The sequence below is a fragment of the Macrobrachium nipponense genome, chromosome 18 (genome assembly GCF_015104395.2).
Source record: "Macrobrachium nipponense isolate FS-2020 chromosome 18, ASM1510439v2, whole genome shotgun sequence".
Taxonomy (NCBI): Eukaryota; Metazoa; Arthropoda; class Malacostraca; order Decapoda; family Palaemonidae; genus Macrobrachium; species Macrobrachium nipponense.
The window spans coordinates 66,606,474-66,622,104 of record NC_087211.1 but is presented as its reverse complement, the minus strand read 5'-3'; the positions used below and the strand labels follow the sequence as shown (position 1 = coordinate 66,622,104).

At 48.5% G+C, this 15,631-nt stretch overlaps 1 protein-coding gene across 1 annotated transcript in view; it reads left to right on the top strand.

The window, feature by feature from the left end:
* Positions 1-3,420: 3,420 nt before the first annotated feature.
* Positions 3,421-15,631, top strand: part of LOC135197114 (uncharacterized) — a gene marked incomplete at its 3' end in the record, with an annotated part of 47,801 nt that continues 35,590 nt past the window's right edge. Inside the window, 2 exon segments of the mRNA XM_064224080.1 lie at positions 3,421-4,178; positions 4,180-6,130. Of these exon segments, the coding sequence (XP_064080150.1) occupies positions 3,492-4,178; positions 4,180-6,130 (2,638 nt within the window).

Here is a 15,631-nt window from a genome sequence, read left to right as displayed (position 1 = left end):
AATGCGAAAGAATGTGCAATTAGAAACAGCACTTACAGTGAGAAAGTGATGGACTCTAAGGGTACAAGAAGCAACCCAGAACTCCACACTATAAAAACCACCCAGTCGAATAGGATGACTGAGATAGAAAAAAAAATAAAATAAATATTTCATTAATAATTTTTACACAGGGCACTGCCCTGCTACTGCCATAACAAGTCTAACCACAAAAAAGTACTGTATGTATGTTTCTACTGTAAATGCATTAACTTGATGCAAGTAGACCTGCCCTAGGAGAATCCAATAAGCAGTTGACCCATCTGGCAATCAACTACCAATCAATGGTTTTCATTTTGCTTCCTAAATACTACAATGAAAAATTATTAAAAAACACTATATTATCTCCTGTCTCTAAATCATAAATGGAAAAGACCAAATGACTTGACTGAAAAGGGAAATACGTACTAGTACCTTGTTGTGAAGAAAAAGACTAGATAAAAGGATAAGAGCCCCATCTGAAATGAAAAATGTCGGGACTAACACAATATTAGTAAGCTATATTTTGATCTCACCTTTGCAAGCTCCACACCAGGACTTGTGAATGATAAGCATCAAAGGCTTACCAGTTTCCTTTGAGAGCTTTAATCCATCATCGAGTGAATTCCATTCATAATTCTTGCCCAGTCCTGAAATATAAATATTACAGGTTTTAAATTGGTTCTTTGAGAGATTAGTCACAGACCCTAAGCTAAAAGTGTATAGAAAAATTTAAAAAAGTAACCTGTTATATACATCCATATCATAATTAGCCTTTACTTTGTATGAAATAGACCCAGTCACACTAACTTTAAGAGCTGAAAGGAGTAGGTCCCACCACACATGCCCAACTCACACTCCAGTGACTGAAACCCAATGGAATGAACAAGAGTGAGAGAAATTTCCAACCCTCCATAAGCCAGACAAGTTAACATGAGCTATGCAACGTGCTAAAATTCTTTGTCAGGGCAAAAAATAGCAGAGAGGCAGTCTTGAGCATGAGATCTTGATCTGAGGAAGCCTCAGCCCAATATATTTTCAATATAATTCATTGAGAGCAGTTTGATAATTGTGTGTAAGGCTGCAACAGTTGTATGATTAGTCTATGTATGCCATCGACTACATGGCCACAAATTTTACCTTTATTCATTGCAGTACAAGTGCCGTCACATTTACTATGGCCATCAACGTATGTACACATGTATGCATACATGCACATGCTTATACATGTACATTTCACCATCTTATGCATATACATTATATATCGTGGGGTCAGAACTAATATATTAATTACAAGCTACTCTATTTCCAGCAGATACAGGTAGAAAACTATTTACAATAAGAATTGTAAATTGACATGTAGGCCTATACCTTGTCATTGTCTCAAAATATAAGAATTTGATGTGTACACCTATGCCCTGTCATTGCCTAAAAATATAAGAATTTTATATGTAGGCCTAATCTCACAATGATATTAACATTTGACATCCAGTATTGCTTATGTAGGCCACCACCAATTTGAAAAAAAGAAAGATACTTATGTATTAAGTTGTGCATTATCAAAAGAAAAATAAAAAATGCACAGACAAAATGATCCAAGATCTTCGTGATGACATAAATGTAAATATCTTATATTGAGATACCAACTGCAAACTTCACAAACCAGGGAACCCAAACCTGTGGTTGTCATCTTCAAGCATGGAACTCAACATTACTGAACGGAGTTAAATCTGTACTGGTCATCATGTGGACTGTTAACTAGTGTGATGTAACTGGTGCACAGTGGGCGGGGCTTAGCTGCAAAGAGTCCTGGCTTTTACTATAACCTAATATTAACTTAAGTATTGCTAATTCTCCTGGGATGTTATTCTTGAATGGGTGAAAATCGAAACAAGCTCCAAATGAAATTTAACTTGAACAGCAGCTAGCCTATCAGTCCTAACCTAACTTGACCAAAAGTAGTTTGTCCTACCTAACCATTCTTGGGATAGCTTCAAACCCACTAACTCAAATGCACTCGCCAAGAATGAATCTTCAAATGGTCATGAAGATATGGGACTGGATTATAGAATTTAGGCCAAAGGCCAAACGCTGGGACCTGTGAGGTCATTCAGTGCCAAAACGGAAACAACTTTCAGAGAAGGTGGACATTTTGAGGGAAGAGAGAATATGAATGGAGGTACAGAAAAAAAGAATGACAGAGGTTGCAGCTAGGGGCCAAAGAGATGCTGAAAGGAACCTTTAGTAATGCCTATGGTGTACCACATCAGGCGCACTAATGGCACTAACCCCCACGGGGATCATGGAGATACCTAGTATTGTCAATCACTAGTATTAACTATTTAATTGTACAATAAAAAATAACGATAACCTTGGTCTAACTCATGCAATCAAATAAGTAGCCAACCAATTACAGTAACTTCCATAATAACACATCAAGTAAATGTGGCCACCCCTTACTAGTATACATTGTGCTCAACTCTGTGTCCAGCTAGGGTAGCCTAAGTAAACACAGGGCTAACCTAGGTTAGTTTCAGGATAAAATGGGCAACTCTACTGTATATAATCCAACATTCAGTCATGCATCAAGACTACAAACAAGTGTTATTATAATTTTTAGCTTAACGACTTTGGCTTGGGCTGGACTAAGTTATCTATGGTGCGTCAGGGGTAGGCTTGTCAATTTAGGCTACCTCGCTCATTCAGTTATCATGATTTACATTAAAAAAGCAAATAAACATTTTCAAAACCATTATCAGTAGTATATCTCTTTATATTCAAATCGATATTTACCATTATCTAGGTCATCTACACAGTGAACACGATAACTTGAAATTAAAAGTACAACTACAGTCAATAATTGCTGGAGAGACATGTTCACTGTACAAGACCTAACAACCTTCTGCCACGATGAAACTCACATCAGCTGTAAGCTGTCATAAAAAGTTGCCAATACAAGATGTCAAAATATGTTCATCAATATTTTGATGTCAAAGCCTATCTTTTCCGGTCAATAGCTCTTATAAAACTACAACAATTACAATTTATAGCGTATATTCAATACACATAACAAGAATTCCTACCCTAAAGCGCCGTATTAAATAAAATCAGTTTTGTTTCGACTTGGCATCTTTCATGCTGTGGTTAAACTCGTTTTTCAACCCATTCATTTTATAATGTAAAATTGCAAGTACCTGAACGAAGTAATATGGAATAATGTATTATTTCGTAGGTCACCATTCTAAGAACTACTTGCAGTTTAAGTATTAAGTTATGTCTCAACCTAGGTGAGGAGAAAACAGAATGTAAACAAACAACGAAAGTTTGAGATGAGCCTCAAGGTGTGCTCGCGTGGGAAAAACTCGTTTTAGTCTCACTGTGAGCCCCTGACAATACGTTGTACGCTAGCGGACGAGCTTCCCATTGATCGCTGTGCTTACTGGAGACCCCATAGATATTTGTGGACGGGGGTTCACATGTCACAGAACGGAATCCTAAACATTTCACGGGACGATGCTGGCGAGAGTAGACGTGTGTTTATCCTTAAGAATAATAATGGTGGTTGCGAAGCAAATACGAGTGACGGACGGGCAATGTCACAGCTACTATCCAGATCACCCACCATAAACTCCGTCAGTAGTCAACATGGCGGCAGTGTCACTGATAACGGAAGGATTGCTAATAGTGACAGTGATAACGTCATAAATGGGATGCTTCGGTCAGGGGATGAGGTTGACCCTACCAGTGATTTAGGGGCGGATTTGCAACATATCGAAGAGTGGCTCAAAACGCGTAGTGACAGTCTTTCAAGTTTCGACTTCGACCCTGACATTAAGCCCTCGGAGATCGACGAGAGCGATTTCCTCAATCTCAAAACTAATGTGCAGCTGAATGTGGGAGGGCAGGACTATGGACTGGTCTTATCGAAGGATGGTGCAGGGGAATCCTGTGGGACGCTGCAGAGCCAGCTCTCCTTCCCAGACTTGGGTGATGGCCTATGTGGCTCAAGCAGCCGTCGGAGTAGCTTTACCAAGAAGCTGGAAACGTTAATGCAGGTAGATAAGGGGTTGTTTGAGGAGTTACTTCTGACGGATCCTAGCAAGAAACTGGGAGGTAAGAGAGTGGAAAATGGCTTGTCGTTACCAACAGAAGATCGCGGTCTATTTTGAAGAACTGCTGCTGCCAGGGGGTCAGGAAGAATGGGCACGTCAAACGCAGGAACTTCTGTTGGCCGTGTCCCTGGAAAAGAAGGAGACTGAAGCGAGCGATCCGAGTCCTCTGGCTGACAGGGACGAAGGCCTCTCGGGCGCAATGAGCTGCCCTGTTTCACTTCCTGAGAACACCCAAGAAGTGACGGTCAGTGAAACGGCCGATGATTTAGAGTTAATGGTCAATAATATTCAACCAATTAAACTTATGAGTCCGCAAGAAATTGAAAATATGGCAACGAGACCTTTGGGTTTTGACGAAACGCCAATTAAGACTGAAGAACAAAGAAACAGAGAAGTGTCTCGCCGCCTAGAAGAGGAGGATTTTAATTTCTATCCATTTGGGTCAAGACCATCAGAAGATAGTAGCACCCTTCCTACAGACCTCTTAACCAGTCCTAATAGTGAGGTAGATAGTAAGTTGTCAAGTATATTGGCAATGGACGCCTCAAATGATCCTTTAGAAATACAGAGTCCAGAAGGTAGTGATATGTTAGAAAGCTTTAGTAAAACGCCACCAAAATTTGAAAGAAGTATTTCTCCTGGGACATTTTTGGTGAAATTAGAACCCCGGGAAAATCAAAATAACCTTGATCTCACTTATAGTAAAAGTTCACAAGTTCCAAGCTCATCAGCCTCTAGTCATTCTACAGTTTCAATGCCACCACCAGTTTCTGTTGCAGCGACTGCATCTTCAATCTTCAGCACCTTTTTGCCCTCTTCTGTGCTTGACGTAAGTGATATCACAACCACTGCCATGACGGGCACTGAGACATCAACAGTGAGTAGCTCCCAGGTTCCAGTCACAGCGAGTGTTACTAAGATATTTAATTCTACCACAACAACAACAATCACTACACCAACAGCTTCAGTCAATATAGCACCCAAAAGCCTGTTAAAAATACCAACTGGTCTTATGCACGCAGCCCTAAAGAAACTCCCCATTAATATGTTCCAGTCAAAGGTTGCTACTGTACCTGTGTCTTCTAGCATCAGCTCTGTCACAACATCAGTATCTAGCACAACTACCAGTACCACTTCACAGGTGGTTAGGCCTGCTCTTATAATTCGGCCACTTATGCATAATACAACCCAGCAGCAAGTGAGACCTCCTACACAGATTGACACAAGAACTGATAGCGTGGCAAAGGAAGGTGCTCCCCTAACGTTAACACCTCTGAAAGTAGTTGCATTACAGTCCAGCAAGCCAGGAACTGCCAATGTAACCATTACTGTTGACCGCAAAGCAAATCTCACCACTGTCAGCATTGTGTCTTCCAATAATGAACATACACTTTTCAAGATTAACACCTGTGACTTGGTGCGTGCTGTATCCAGCATACGTGAACCTCACCTCGACCCACTTGGTCTTTCACCGGAGCAACTTCTTCGTTCGGCTCACACAGCACACCGACTCATACAGGAAGTTCACCAGCAAGGATCTGCTCGTCAGAGGAAGGGTGGTAAAGAGGCTTCTTCTGGGCCACAGAATTTTGAAATCAACCAAGTTTTGCAAGAAGTCAAAGCACCAATATCAAGAATGCAGCAGGGGCAGTTGGCACTGTTGAGGCAAGCCACATCTGTCAGTAGTGCACCTCTTACCACCGTAGCTAGCCATAATAACATTACTAACAAGGCTGAAGCTGACAAAGGGCCTGCAACCAGTAATGTAATAACAGGTATTAATTCTGCTTTGATAGAGGCACCTACTTTGGTAAGATCAGTTACTACTTCAAGTACATCTCTAATATCAACTGCACAAGCTACGACAGTGACAGGCACTGTGTTGTCTTCTGGCAAGGCAGCTGCTTTTAAGCCTATCGGTCAGAAGCTCCCACCTGATAGTGTAACTCCAGTAAAGAATTTTTCCCGTTTGTCTACCATTACAGCTTCAGACAAGTGCAACGGTGAGATATTGTGTTGAATTGTTCTTTGTATTAATTTACTGTGTTGATTCATTTATGCTTTTAAACAAATGCTAACGTAGAACATAGTACTGTATACTGAATAATAGAGTGAAGAAAATCAAATGCTCCTATTCCCTTATTTCAAGTGCATTACAGTTTTTTGCACTGAAATTTAGTTTAAACTTCAGTGTCATACACATTTTTCAAAACAATTTACAGTAGACTTCGTTTAATATTTAATGAGCAGAATATCACATTTTTCAAAATAATATATAGTAGACTTCATTTAATATTTAATGAGCAGAATATATCTCATTTACAGTTAAACCATTTTAACTCAAGTTCTAGGCATGTCATATAATGACATATAATACAGTTTTTTGGGCAGATTAGTATTCCTAACCTGGTACAGTACCTATATTCAGTGATACAGTACTTGGTTTATTCTGGAAAACAAATGGTTAAATTATCTTAGTTATTTTACCGTGAACTGGTTTTAAGATTCCTACTGCTATGTTGCCATGAGTCGCAGTTCACTTGTGCTGTTTTATTTTTTGTCCCTTTTCATTACTGCAAAAGTGATCTGCCAATGCAAGATAAGAAAATTGCAATATCCATAAACTTCTTTTGACTTTATTTTTTTTTTTTTACATGTACTATTTTTTTTTTTTTACGTGTACACGAATACATGAAAAATTTAGATTGCATTAACAAAGGGCATGTACATGTCAGACCTACTTATGCTGCCATATACATACATTGCAGTTGGTCCTTTACAATAGGAAGGTAACTAGCGGCAGCTGGAACGGTCGTAAGCTTCGAACAAGGGAGTTCGGTAGTTAACTGCCTGTCCGACAGTGCGCGCGACTGGGAGGTGAAGAACCACTTTGCTTTCGGCCGCGCTGGTGGATGGACATGTTCTTCATTGCTCTCTGCCCGCTTCTTCGTCGTATGCTTTGTGTTATGTTCTCAAACTTGGTTTGTTTGTGTGTGAAAGAATACTGTAAGTACATGTTACTTTCTTTGTTTTTTGCAATTAATGAGGGATCCTCGTGAATTGGAGCTGTCCCCGCGCCCCCCCATCAGCCGCAGAGTTTGCCCTGGTGTGGGGGGCCGTAAGTGTGGGGTCTTTCACTCCTTCCCTGAGGTGGATCCCCATGTGTATTGTGCTCGGTGCCAGGGGGCGTGAATGATCTCGGGCCGAGCCCTGTGAGGTTTGTAATAATTGGTCGGAGGAGCAGTGGGTGCTGTACGAAGGTAGGAGGAAGAGACGTAAGCCTGCCAAGGAGTCGTCGGAAAGCTCTCAAGTGACTCCCTTGGTCACAGACATGTCGTCTTCCTTCCTGCCACCGGCTCAGCTCCCGTGTATGGCTCCTTCCCCTTCGGGGGGTGGGGGCGGTTCTCGTTCCTTCTCTTCGCCCGATCCGTCGAGCTTAGAGGAGGGGGCGAGATACCCCGACGTACAGCTGTATTCGGGGTCTTCCGTTCGCTCGGGGTGGGGCTCCCCCCCCCCCCCCCCCCCTTTTTGCAAGGGGTAACCCCTCCTGCCAACCCGACTTTTGCTTCCTCAGGTGCTCCTGCTGCGGGCGACGACCTCGGCCAGGTATGGTTCTCGCTGGGTCTCCAGGGCACACCGAGCGTTCAGGGGCTGGTGCATCATCTGGCGGGTGCTGTTCCGGTCACCCATGGACCGGTGACCACCACCGTCTAGACCCCAGGGTATGCCGCCCCTCCTCACCTGGTCTACACCCAACATGTGACGTCGTTGACTCCTTCGGCTGCTGTCCAGGCCCCGATTGTTGCCTTCCTGAGGAGGGGCGTGCCTCCTTCACCCGGGTTCATCGCCCTCGCCCCAGCCCCTGACTTTCGGTGCCCTAAGAGTTCGCCCCTGGATCTGCCGACGGTACCCAGGATGTCGCTGGCTGCTGCCCTGTCTCCTGCTGTACCTGCCTTGCCTGAGCCAGCCCCTGCCAATGTCGTTCCTGCCCGTGGTCTTGCTGCCCCAGTCGCAGGTCCTTCTGGACAGGTGCAGCTGGGCCGTGTTGCTTCGGCAATAGCTCCGGCCTGGATGGAGGACCTGACGTCTGTCCTGAGGGAGCTGACGAAGAAGAAGAGGAAGGTGTCGTCGTCGTTTTCTTCGTCGTTGCCTACTGCCGCCTTTTCCCCTTCGACTTCCAAGGCTTCCAAGCACAGGAAGAAGAAGGCTGTCTCCTTTGGGAACTTCTAAGGGCCCGTCTCACTCCGGTGAGACGGGGGGTTCTTCCACTGGTCCTCCTGCTCCTTCGGGAGCGGGGCCCGTCTCTCCATCTGCAAGGAAGAAGAAGACGGGACCAGAGGGGTACCGGCTAACACCGGTACCTCCTCGCCTGGTGCTAGAGGTCCTACCTCTACACCAGGTTCCGGCTCGGCCTCTCGTTCGCGAGAGGTACCGAGTGTACGGTCTCCTACGGGCAACTGTGCAGCCAAAGCTCAGGCGTCCAAGTTCGCTCGGCGCCAGGACCGAGGCACGGAGCGGAAGGCTGGCGAGAGCCGCTCAGGTGACTCTCGCCAGGCCAGCGATTGCTCTCGTAGCGACCAGCAGGCTACCAGGGTTGATGTGACGGTCCCAGACCGATCACGGGCTGAGGCTGGGAAGAGGTCCCCTCAATCGCAGGAACCAGCCCCGGCTGGTTCCAGTGGTCTCTGTAGGTCCCCTGACCGCCGCTCCCACCGGGACCGGACGGGTATAGAGACCAGCAGCAGCTCCTCTGACGCACGGGACCGGGGCCGCTGTTCTCGGTCCAGCCGCTCTCCCCAGGAGAGTGGTGCGACCAGTCCTGCAGCTCGATCGCCTGCAGCCCCCCAAGCACACCAGTCCTGCCAGTGAGTGAGGGGGGAGCGGAGCGTCAGGTCTTCCTCTCCGGTTCCTTCAACTTCCTTGGGCTACACCGGGAAGGGCAAGGCGACACGGAGTGATCGTGAGGGGCGCGCCTCCTCACGGTCCCGCTACGATGCCCTATGAGCAGGGGGAGGGGCCGGCCGGTCTTAGGGACCGACCAGGTCGTACGCACAAGTGGCAGGAGGAGACCGGGAGGGGTCTGTCGCTGTTTCTCCTTCTGAAGGAGGAGGGTCTCGAGAGGCGTTCTTGCTGGAGGGGCTTGACGGTCCAACTCCCCAAGACGCAGTCACTCCCGAGATCCAGAGGAATTTTGCAGAGGTTATTGCGCTGATTTGTCAGCACAACCACCTCGGGGAAGGATCACCGCTCCCACCTTCTGAGCCCACGTCCCGGCTCGAGTCTTTCTAGGGCCCTAAGAAGGCACCCAAAACGACGGTGGGTCTGCCGCGATCAGAGCTGGCCGACTCTGTGCTGGGAACATGTGGACCCTCGCTCGTCTCCGGACAAGAGGTTCGCTACGGTCACGGTAGGTTGTCTAAGCTACTTCCCCCGCCTCTACTGCAATAGAGGAAGTTCTACGTGCCAACAGAGGATCCGATGCCTCCCAAACAGGTTAACCCGGAGCTAGCTAGGCTAACTCCGGGGGTGTGTCTGCAGCAGCTCCTGTCGGAGAACCTGTGGTTCTCTCAGCAAGAGGCACTTGCTCTGGAATCCACCGCCATGGGGGCTTTCCAGGCAGTCTCCTGGCTGGACCTGTGGTCCCTTACAGTGTCCAAGGTCGCGGCCACCTCTGGGAATATCACTCCTGAAGGTGACCCATTTTCGGGAGGCTATGCCAGTCTGGGGTTAGGGCCATCTCCTACCTTGCCCACCAGACGGTAAACCTGTGAGCCAACCTGGTACTTCGGCGTAGGGACGCAGTCCTCACCCGAGTGTCCAGGGCAGCTGGGCATGAGGTGGCATTGGGCCTTCACAACGGACCAGTGCGGAGTTCCTCCTCTCTCTTCCCAGGAGAGATGGTGGACTCTGCGGTGGAATGACGGCACACTGATGACAGTGACCGTCTGGTACACCAGGCAGTATTAAGGCTTCTGGGCAGCCTCGATTGACTGCGGCCAAATCCAAGAGCTTGGTTAGCACTTCCTCGGCTGCTAAGACGGTTGCATTGTCGAAGCCCCGAGGAAAGACTCTGCCTTCGACTTCTGCCAGGGGAGGTCGCTATCAGCCCCCTCCCAGACCTCCTTTCCACGAGGAGGAGCGGGTAAGAAGTCGAAGAGAGGCGGGAAAAGCTAGGGACGGCGTTCCCCCTCACCTGCTGCTGGAAGGTGGGAGGGTGCCTGGCGAGCCATTGGGCAACATGGCAGCGCTACAGTGCGGAGACCTGGATAGTAGACATCCTTCGGGAGGGGTATCTACTACCCTTCAAGTCTCGGCCACCCCTCACCTCCAACCCTGTCATCTTCAGACTACGTTCCTGGAACATTAAAGGATGTAGCCCTTCGACAGGAAGTCAAAGCCATGCTGAGCAAGGGAGCTGTGGAGATTGTCAAGGATCGGTCACCGGGCTTCTACAGCAGTCTTTTCCTGGTGGAGAAGTCTTGGGGGGGGCTGGCGCCCGGTGATAGATCTCTCTCCCCTGAACCGATTCGTTCGCCAGTCTCGGTTCATGATGGAGACAGTACGTTCCGTGCTAGACTCTATTAGGGAGAACGATTTCATGCTTTCAGTGGATTTGAAGTACGCGTATTTCCAGATACCCGTCCATCAATCCTCCAGGAAGTACCTCCGCTTCATACTCGACGGGACGGTGTACCAATTCAGGGCACTTTGCTTCGGTCTCTCAACCGCCCCACAGGTGTTCACGCTGGTGTCTGCTTGGGCCCACTCATCAGGGATACCTCTTCTGAGGTATCTTGACGATTGGTTAGTCCTGGCGAGCTACCGCTTGCAGTTGCTACGGGACAGGGATCGACTTCTCAAGTTCTGCTGCAATCTGGGGATCGTGGTGAACTTCGAGAAGTCCGACCTCGAACCCAAGCTGAGATGAAGTACCTGGGTATGCTGATCGACAGAGCAGGTAAGTCTTCCCCGCTGACTTGCGATCAGCAAATTCATGGGAGGCAGCCGACCGGTTCCTGTCTCGGCAGGAACAGTCAGCTCAGCAGTGGCAGGTTTGTGATCGGCCACCATGTCACACTAGAAGTTAGTCCCTCATGAGCGTATTCACCTGCGGTCTGTTCAGTGGAGACTAGAGTTGGTCACAGGCAGAGGACCCATCGTACTTCCCCGTGTCCCTCACGGAGGAGGTGAGGCAGGACCTAGCCTGGTGGCTGGACGACAGGAACCTCTTAGGAAGAGTGCCTCTCCCCCCCGGGAGATGTTGCTGTTCTCAGGGATGGGGCGCACACCTGGAGGAGATGCTGACTGCAGGAGTGTGGGACCATCACGACAAGCACCTTCACATCAATGTCCTGGAGCTCAAGGCAGCATTCCTCGCTCTCCAAGAGTTCCAGGACCACTTGATGGGACACTCAGTGGTGTTGATGTGCGACAACACCATGGTAGTGGCATACGTCAACAAACAGGGGGGCCTAGTGTCCCTCCTGTTGCACCAGTTGACGCTGCAGGTGCACGAGTGGGCCGTGGCTCACTCGGTAGAGCTGTCAGCCCTCTACATTCCATGGCAAGAGAAATGTATGTAGCCGACAAGCTCAGCCTTCGGGATCAGGTAATAATAGGGACCGAATGGTCCCTACACTCAGACGTGGCGGAAAGGCTCTTCAACCTGTGGGGGCGCCCAGTAGTGGATATGTTCGCCACCCGCTACAACAGGAAACTTCAGGTTTTCTTTTCAGCCGTGCCAGACCCATGGGCAGCTGCAGAGGACGCCTTTCCCCTGTTCTGCTTGATTCGCAAGGTGATCAGCCAAGTGCTGGCCGCCCTGAATCTCAGGATGATCCTGGTGGCTCCCTGAGGCCATTTGGTATCCGGACCTGCTGGCTCTGCTTGCAGAAGCACCGAGAGAGATTCCCCCTTGGCACAACCTTCTCGTCCAGCCACACGTAGAACGGTACCACCAGACGGTCCAGTCTCTACATCTTCACAGCTGGCTGTTATCCACCATCTCTTGCGAGCAAGAGGCTTTTCTCGCAGAGCAACAACAGAGATGGCTGGACACGTCAGACAGTCCTCTGCAGCTGTGTACCAGGGAAAGTGGGCCGTCTTCTGTGGTTGGTGTCGTAGACGGGGTCTATCTCCTCTCAGAGCCACTCTTCAGCAGGTAGTGGATTTCCTCGTATTTCTTCGCCGAGAGAAGCTCCTTTCTGTCCCCACAGTCAAAGGATATAGAGCCGCCCTGCCCCTAGTCCTGAAACTGAGGAGAGTGGATATCTCGGATTCGTTCGAGGTCTCCTTGCTTATGAGGAGCTTTGAGAGGTCTTGCCCACCCAGGGAACTCAGGCCCCCGGGGTGTGATGTGACTCTCGTCCTTATGAGTCTGACTCGAAGGCCCTTCGAGCCACTCCGAGAGTCGTCAGACAGGGACCTGACCCTCAAGACCCTCTTCTTGCTGGCCCTGGCATCGGCGAAGAGAGTAGGGGAACTTCATGGTCTTTCCTTCGACGTCAAGCATACCAGGGGGTGGGGATCTGTGACGCTCGATTTCGTCCCGAACTTCGGAGCTAAGGCTCAGAATCCTTCGGTCCCTGACGACCGGTTCGAGTCTTTCACAATCCCCTCCCTAATGGACTTCACCGACAACGATACGGATGAGATGCTGCTTTGTCCTGTGCGGGCGCTAAGAGACGGCGCTATCTGAAGAGAACTCGGTCACCCATCAGGCCTTCTCTGAGTGTCGATGCCTCTTCGTTAGCACCGGGGTGACCAAGAAAGAAGTATCCAAGAACACACTTTCTTTCTGGCTGCGTGAGGTGATCAGGAGGATGTACGAAGCTGATGGTAGCGACGACATCCGTACCCTTCGTCCGAGAGCCCACGAAGTCAGAGGTATTAGTCCTTCCCTTGCGTTCCGCAAGAACTTCTCCGTGGCGCAGGTCCTGAAGGCAGGGGTCTGGTCTAACCAGACCACCTTCTCCTCCTTCTACCCTCGGGATATTGCCCACAGGTCCTTGGAGACTTTTTCCTTGGGACCCGTGGTGGCTGCTCAACACGTTGTGTAGCTTACCCAGCACCCGAACGGACAGAACAGCATCGAATCCTGGTGTGACTGCATGAATGGATGAGTGAATGAGTGTGACTGGCTTCTCTTCCCCATCTTTTTCTCCCCTCTACCTGTGGGCAAGAGGGGACGCGGTCCGTCACTTCGCTGGAGCAGGATAAGATACAGGTGAGCTACTCGACCCGAGCCCCATCCTATCCCTTTCATTAGGGATAGGAGCAAATATCCACCACATCCCCCAACAAGGGGGGGGAAGTGGAAGCCAACAAGAGACAAACCCATGACTATATAGCCTCTTGCAATAGGAACAAGTTCTTGCTTGCTAGTTTTAAGAGGTACGCTTGCCTCCCTCTTATTACTTGGGTCCAGAGGTCTGGCCATTGATCCTGCGGTACATACCCCGATCATTGGGCAGAGGCTAGGATCCCTCCCTCTGCTCTTACGACCAGGGAGGGAATCCAAGGTTAGGCGAACACCAGTCTGTTCTTAAGACTCAGATTCCTCCCACCAAGAAGCGAGTCTTCCTATTGTAAAGGACCGATGGTTTGTATTCGTATAGGAACAAATGACAATTTGTCGAAAATTGCATTTTCATACAATCAACTTACCTGTCAGATATATACATAGCTAAGACTCCGTCGTCCCCGACAGAAATTCAAATTTCGCGCCACTCGCTACAGGTAGGTCAGGTGATCTACCGGCCTGCCCTGGGTGGCAGGACTAGAACCATCCCCGTTTTGTTCTATCATATTTTCTCCTGTCGCCCTCAGGGTTTGGTATAAACATTGTTGTTATTACCTCCTGACTTTAGATTCATTTTTCAACATTTGATAACGTTTTTCGGGCTTTTGGTGACGTATTTGGATCGTGTTTTGGCATTCGCTACTGTGGACTGTTTTTGGAATAACTCTTTTGGATTTTTCTCAGTATGTCTATTCTAATGTGAGTGTGAGAATGTGTGTGAATGTAGGCTGCAGGGTGAGGAAATACCGAAAGCTTCGGTTGATCCCTCACACTGTATGCCGTAAATGTTAAGGGGGGTTCAGTTGTTCTGCTATTAACACACTTGTAAGGAATGCGAGGGTTTGAATGCAGAAGAGTGGAAGACTTTGACTTCTTATTTGAAGAAGTTAGAGAGGGATAGAGTTAGAAGACTGAAAGGTGTGAGTTCAAGGGCCTATTGAGCCTTTCACAGGATTAATTCTAACCCTTACTACTGTAGATTCTCCCTATAGATCTCATTCTCAAAGTGTCTTTTCGGATTCGGCATCGGAAATCGCCAATCTGAAAGCGACTATTAGAGACATGAAGTCCAAGATGGCGGACTCGAAAGGTAAGGCTAGTGATAGTGAACATTTTAGTGAAGTGAGTCCTATCAGTGTTGTGGAGGGGGCGTTTTGATCGTCCCTGCGGCGCTCCCAGGCCTGACATCTTCCAAGCTCCCATGCCCAGAGGAGAAGGAAAGCGGAAAGCCTTAAGGAGGTCGTGGGGAATCCCCAACGTCAGAGTCCATTCAGCTAGCTCTGCTCATGGCAGCCAGCCTCAAGGGCGCTATAGGGAAAAGCGTCCTTCGCGAGTGTTTCTCGTCCTCTCCCTCTCCCTCACCTAAACGAGGGTGGAAGGAGTCGAACTTATCGAGACCGCTGAAGCGTCATATGAAGCAAGACATTGATTCGAGTCCAGAGCGCTTCTCGGATGACGCCCCGTCTGCTATAGAAAGCGAAGGTGGCGTCAGCGTCACCGGACGCTTACAAGAAGAAGTACCCCATCAGGCTTCTTCCCCGAGTGATGACGAGAGACGTCATTGCACTAGACGTAGGAGAAGCGTCAAGAAAGATCTTATGGCGGTTGGGGCAGGAACAACTGTCATCTCTTGTGGGAGTTTTAGCGCCCCGTCGGAAGGACGTGACGCTTCCAATTAAGAAGTCTCGTCCTCTCGCACCTGCTCGAAGAACGGGGGCTGACGAGAGTGTTGTAAGACAAGAGAAACGAAAGACGTCTTTTAGAAGTGAAGCGTCATTTCAAGCGGATCTTAGACGTGACGCTCCGTCCAAGATTGTGACGCCGAGTAGGAAGCCCTTAGAGAGCGAAGCGTCTTCCAGACGCGAAGCGTCATCAAGACGTCAACAAGAGACGTCATACATGACGCTCGGAGAGCGGGGAAGCGCTCATACAAGACGTCTTCTAAAAGCGCAAGAGAAGCCGCAGGTTGTGACGCCTTCCAAGTCGATCAAAAGGGCGAAAAAGGAAAGACTTTCATTCCCTTAGCCCCTCTCCTATCAGGAGTTTGTCTCCTCCAGAAGAGGAAAGTTCTGAAAGGAGAACGGAAACTCAGATTTATCACGAGTTGGAGGAAAACTCGGATGATGACGATCATGGAAGAGAGGCTTGTCCAACTATAAGGTGTTGACTACCCTGCTTCTGGAGGAATACGGAGACGAGTTGA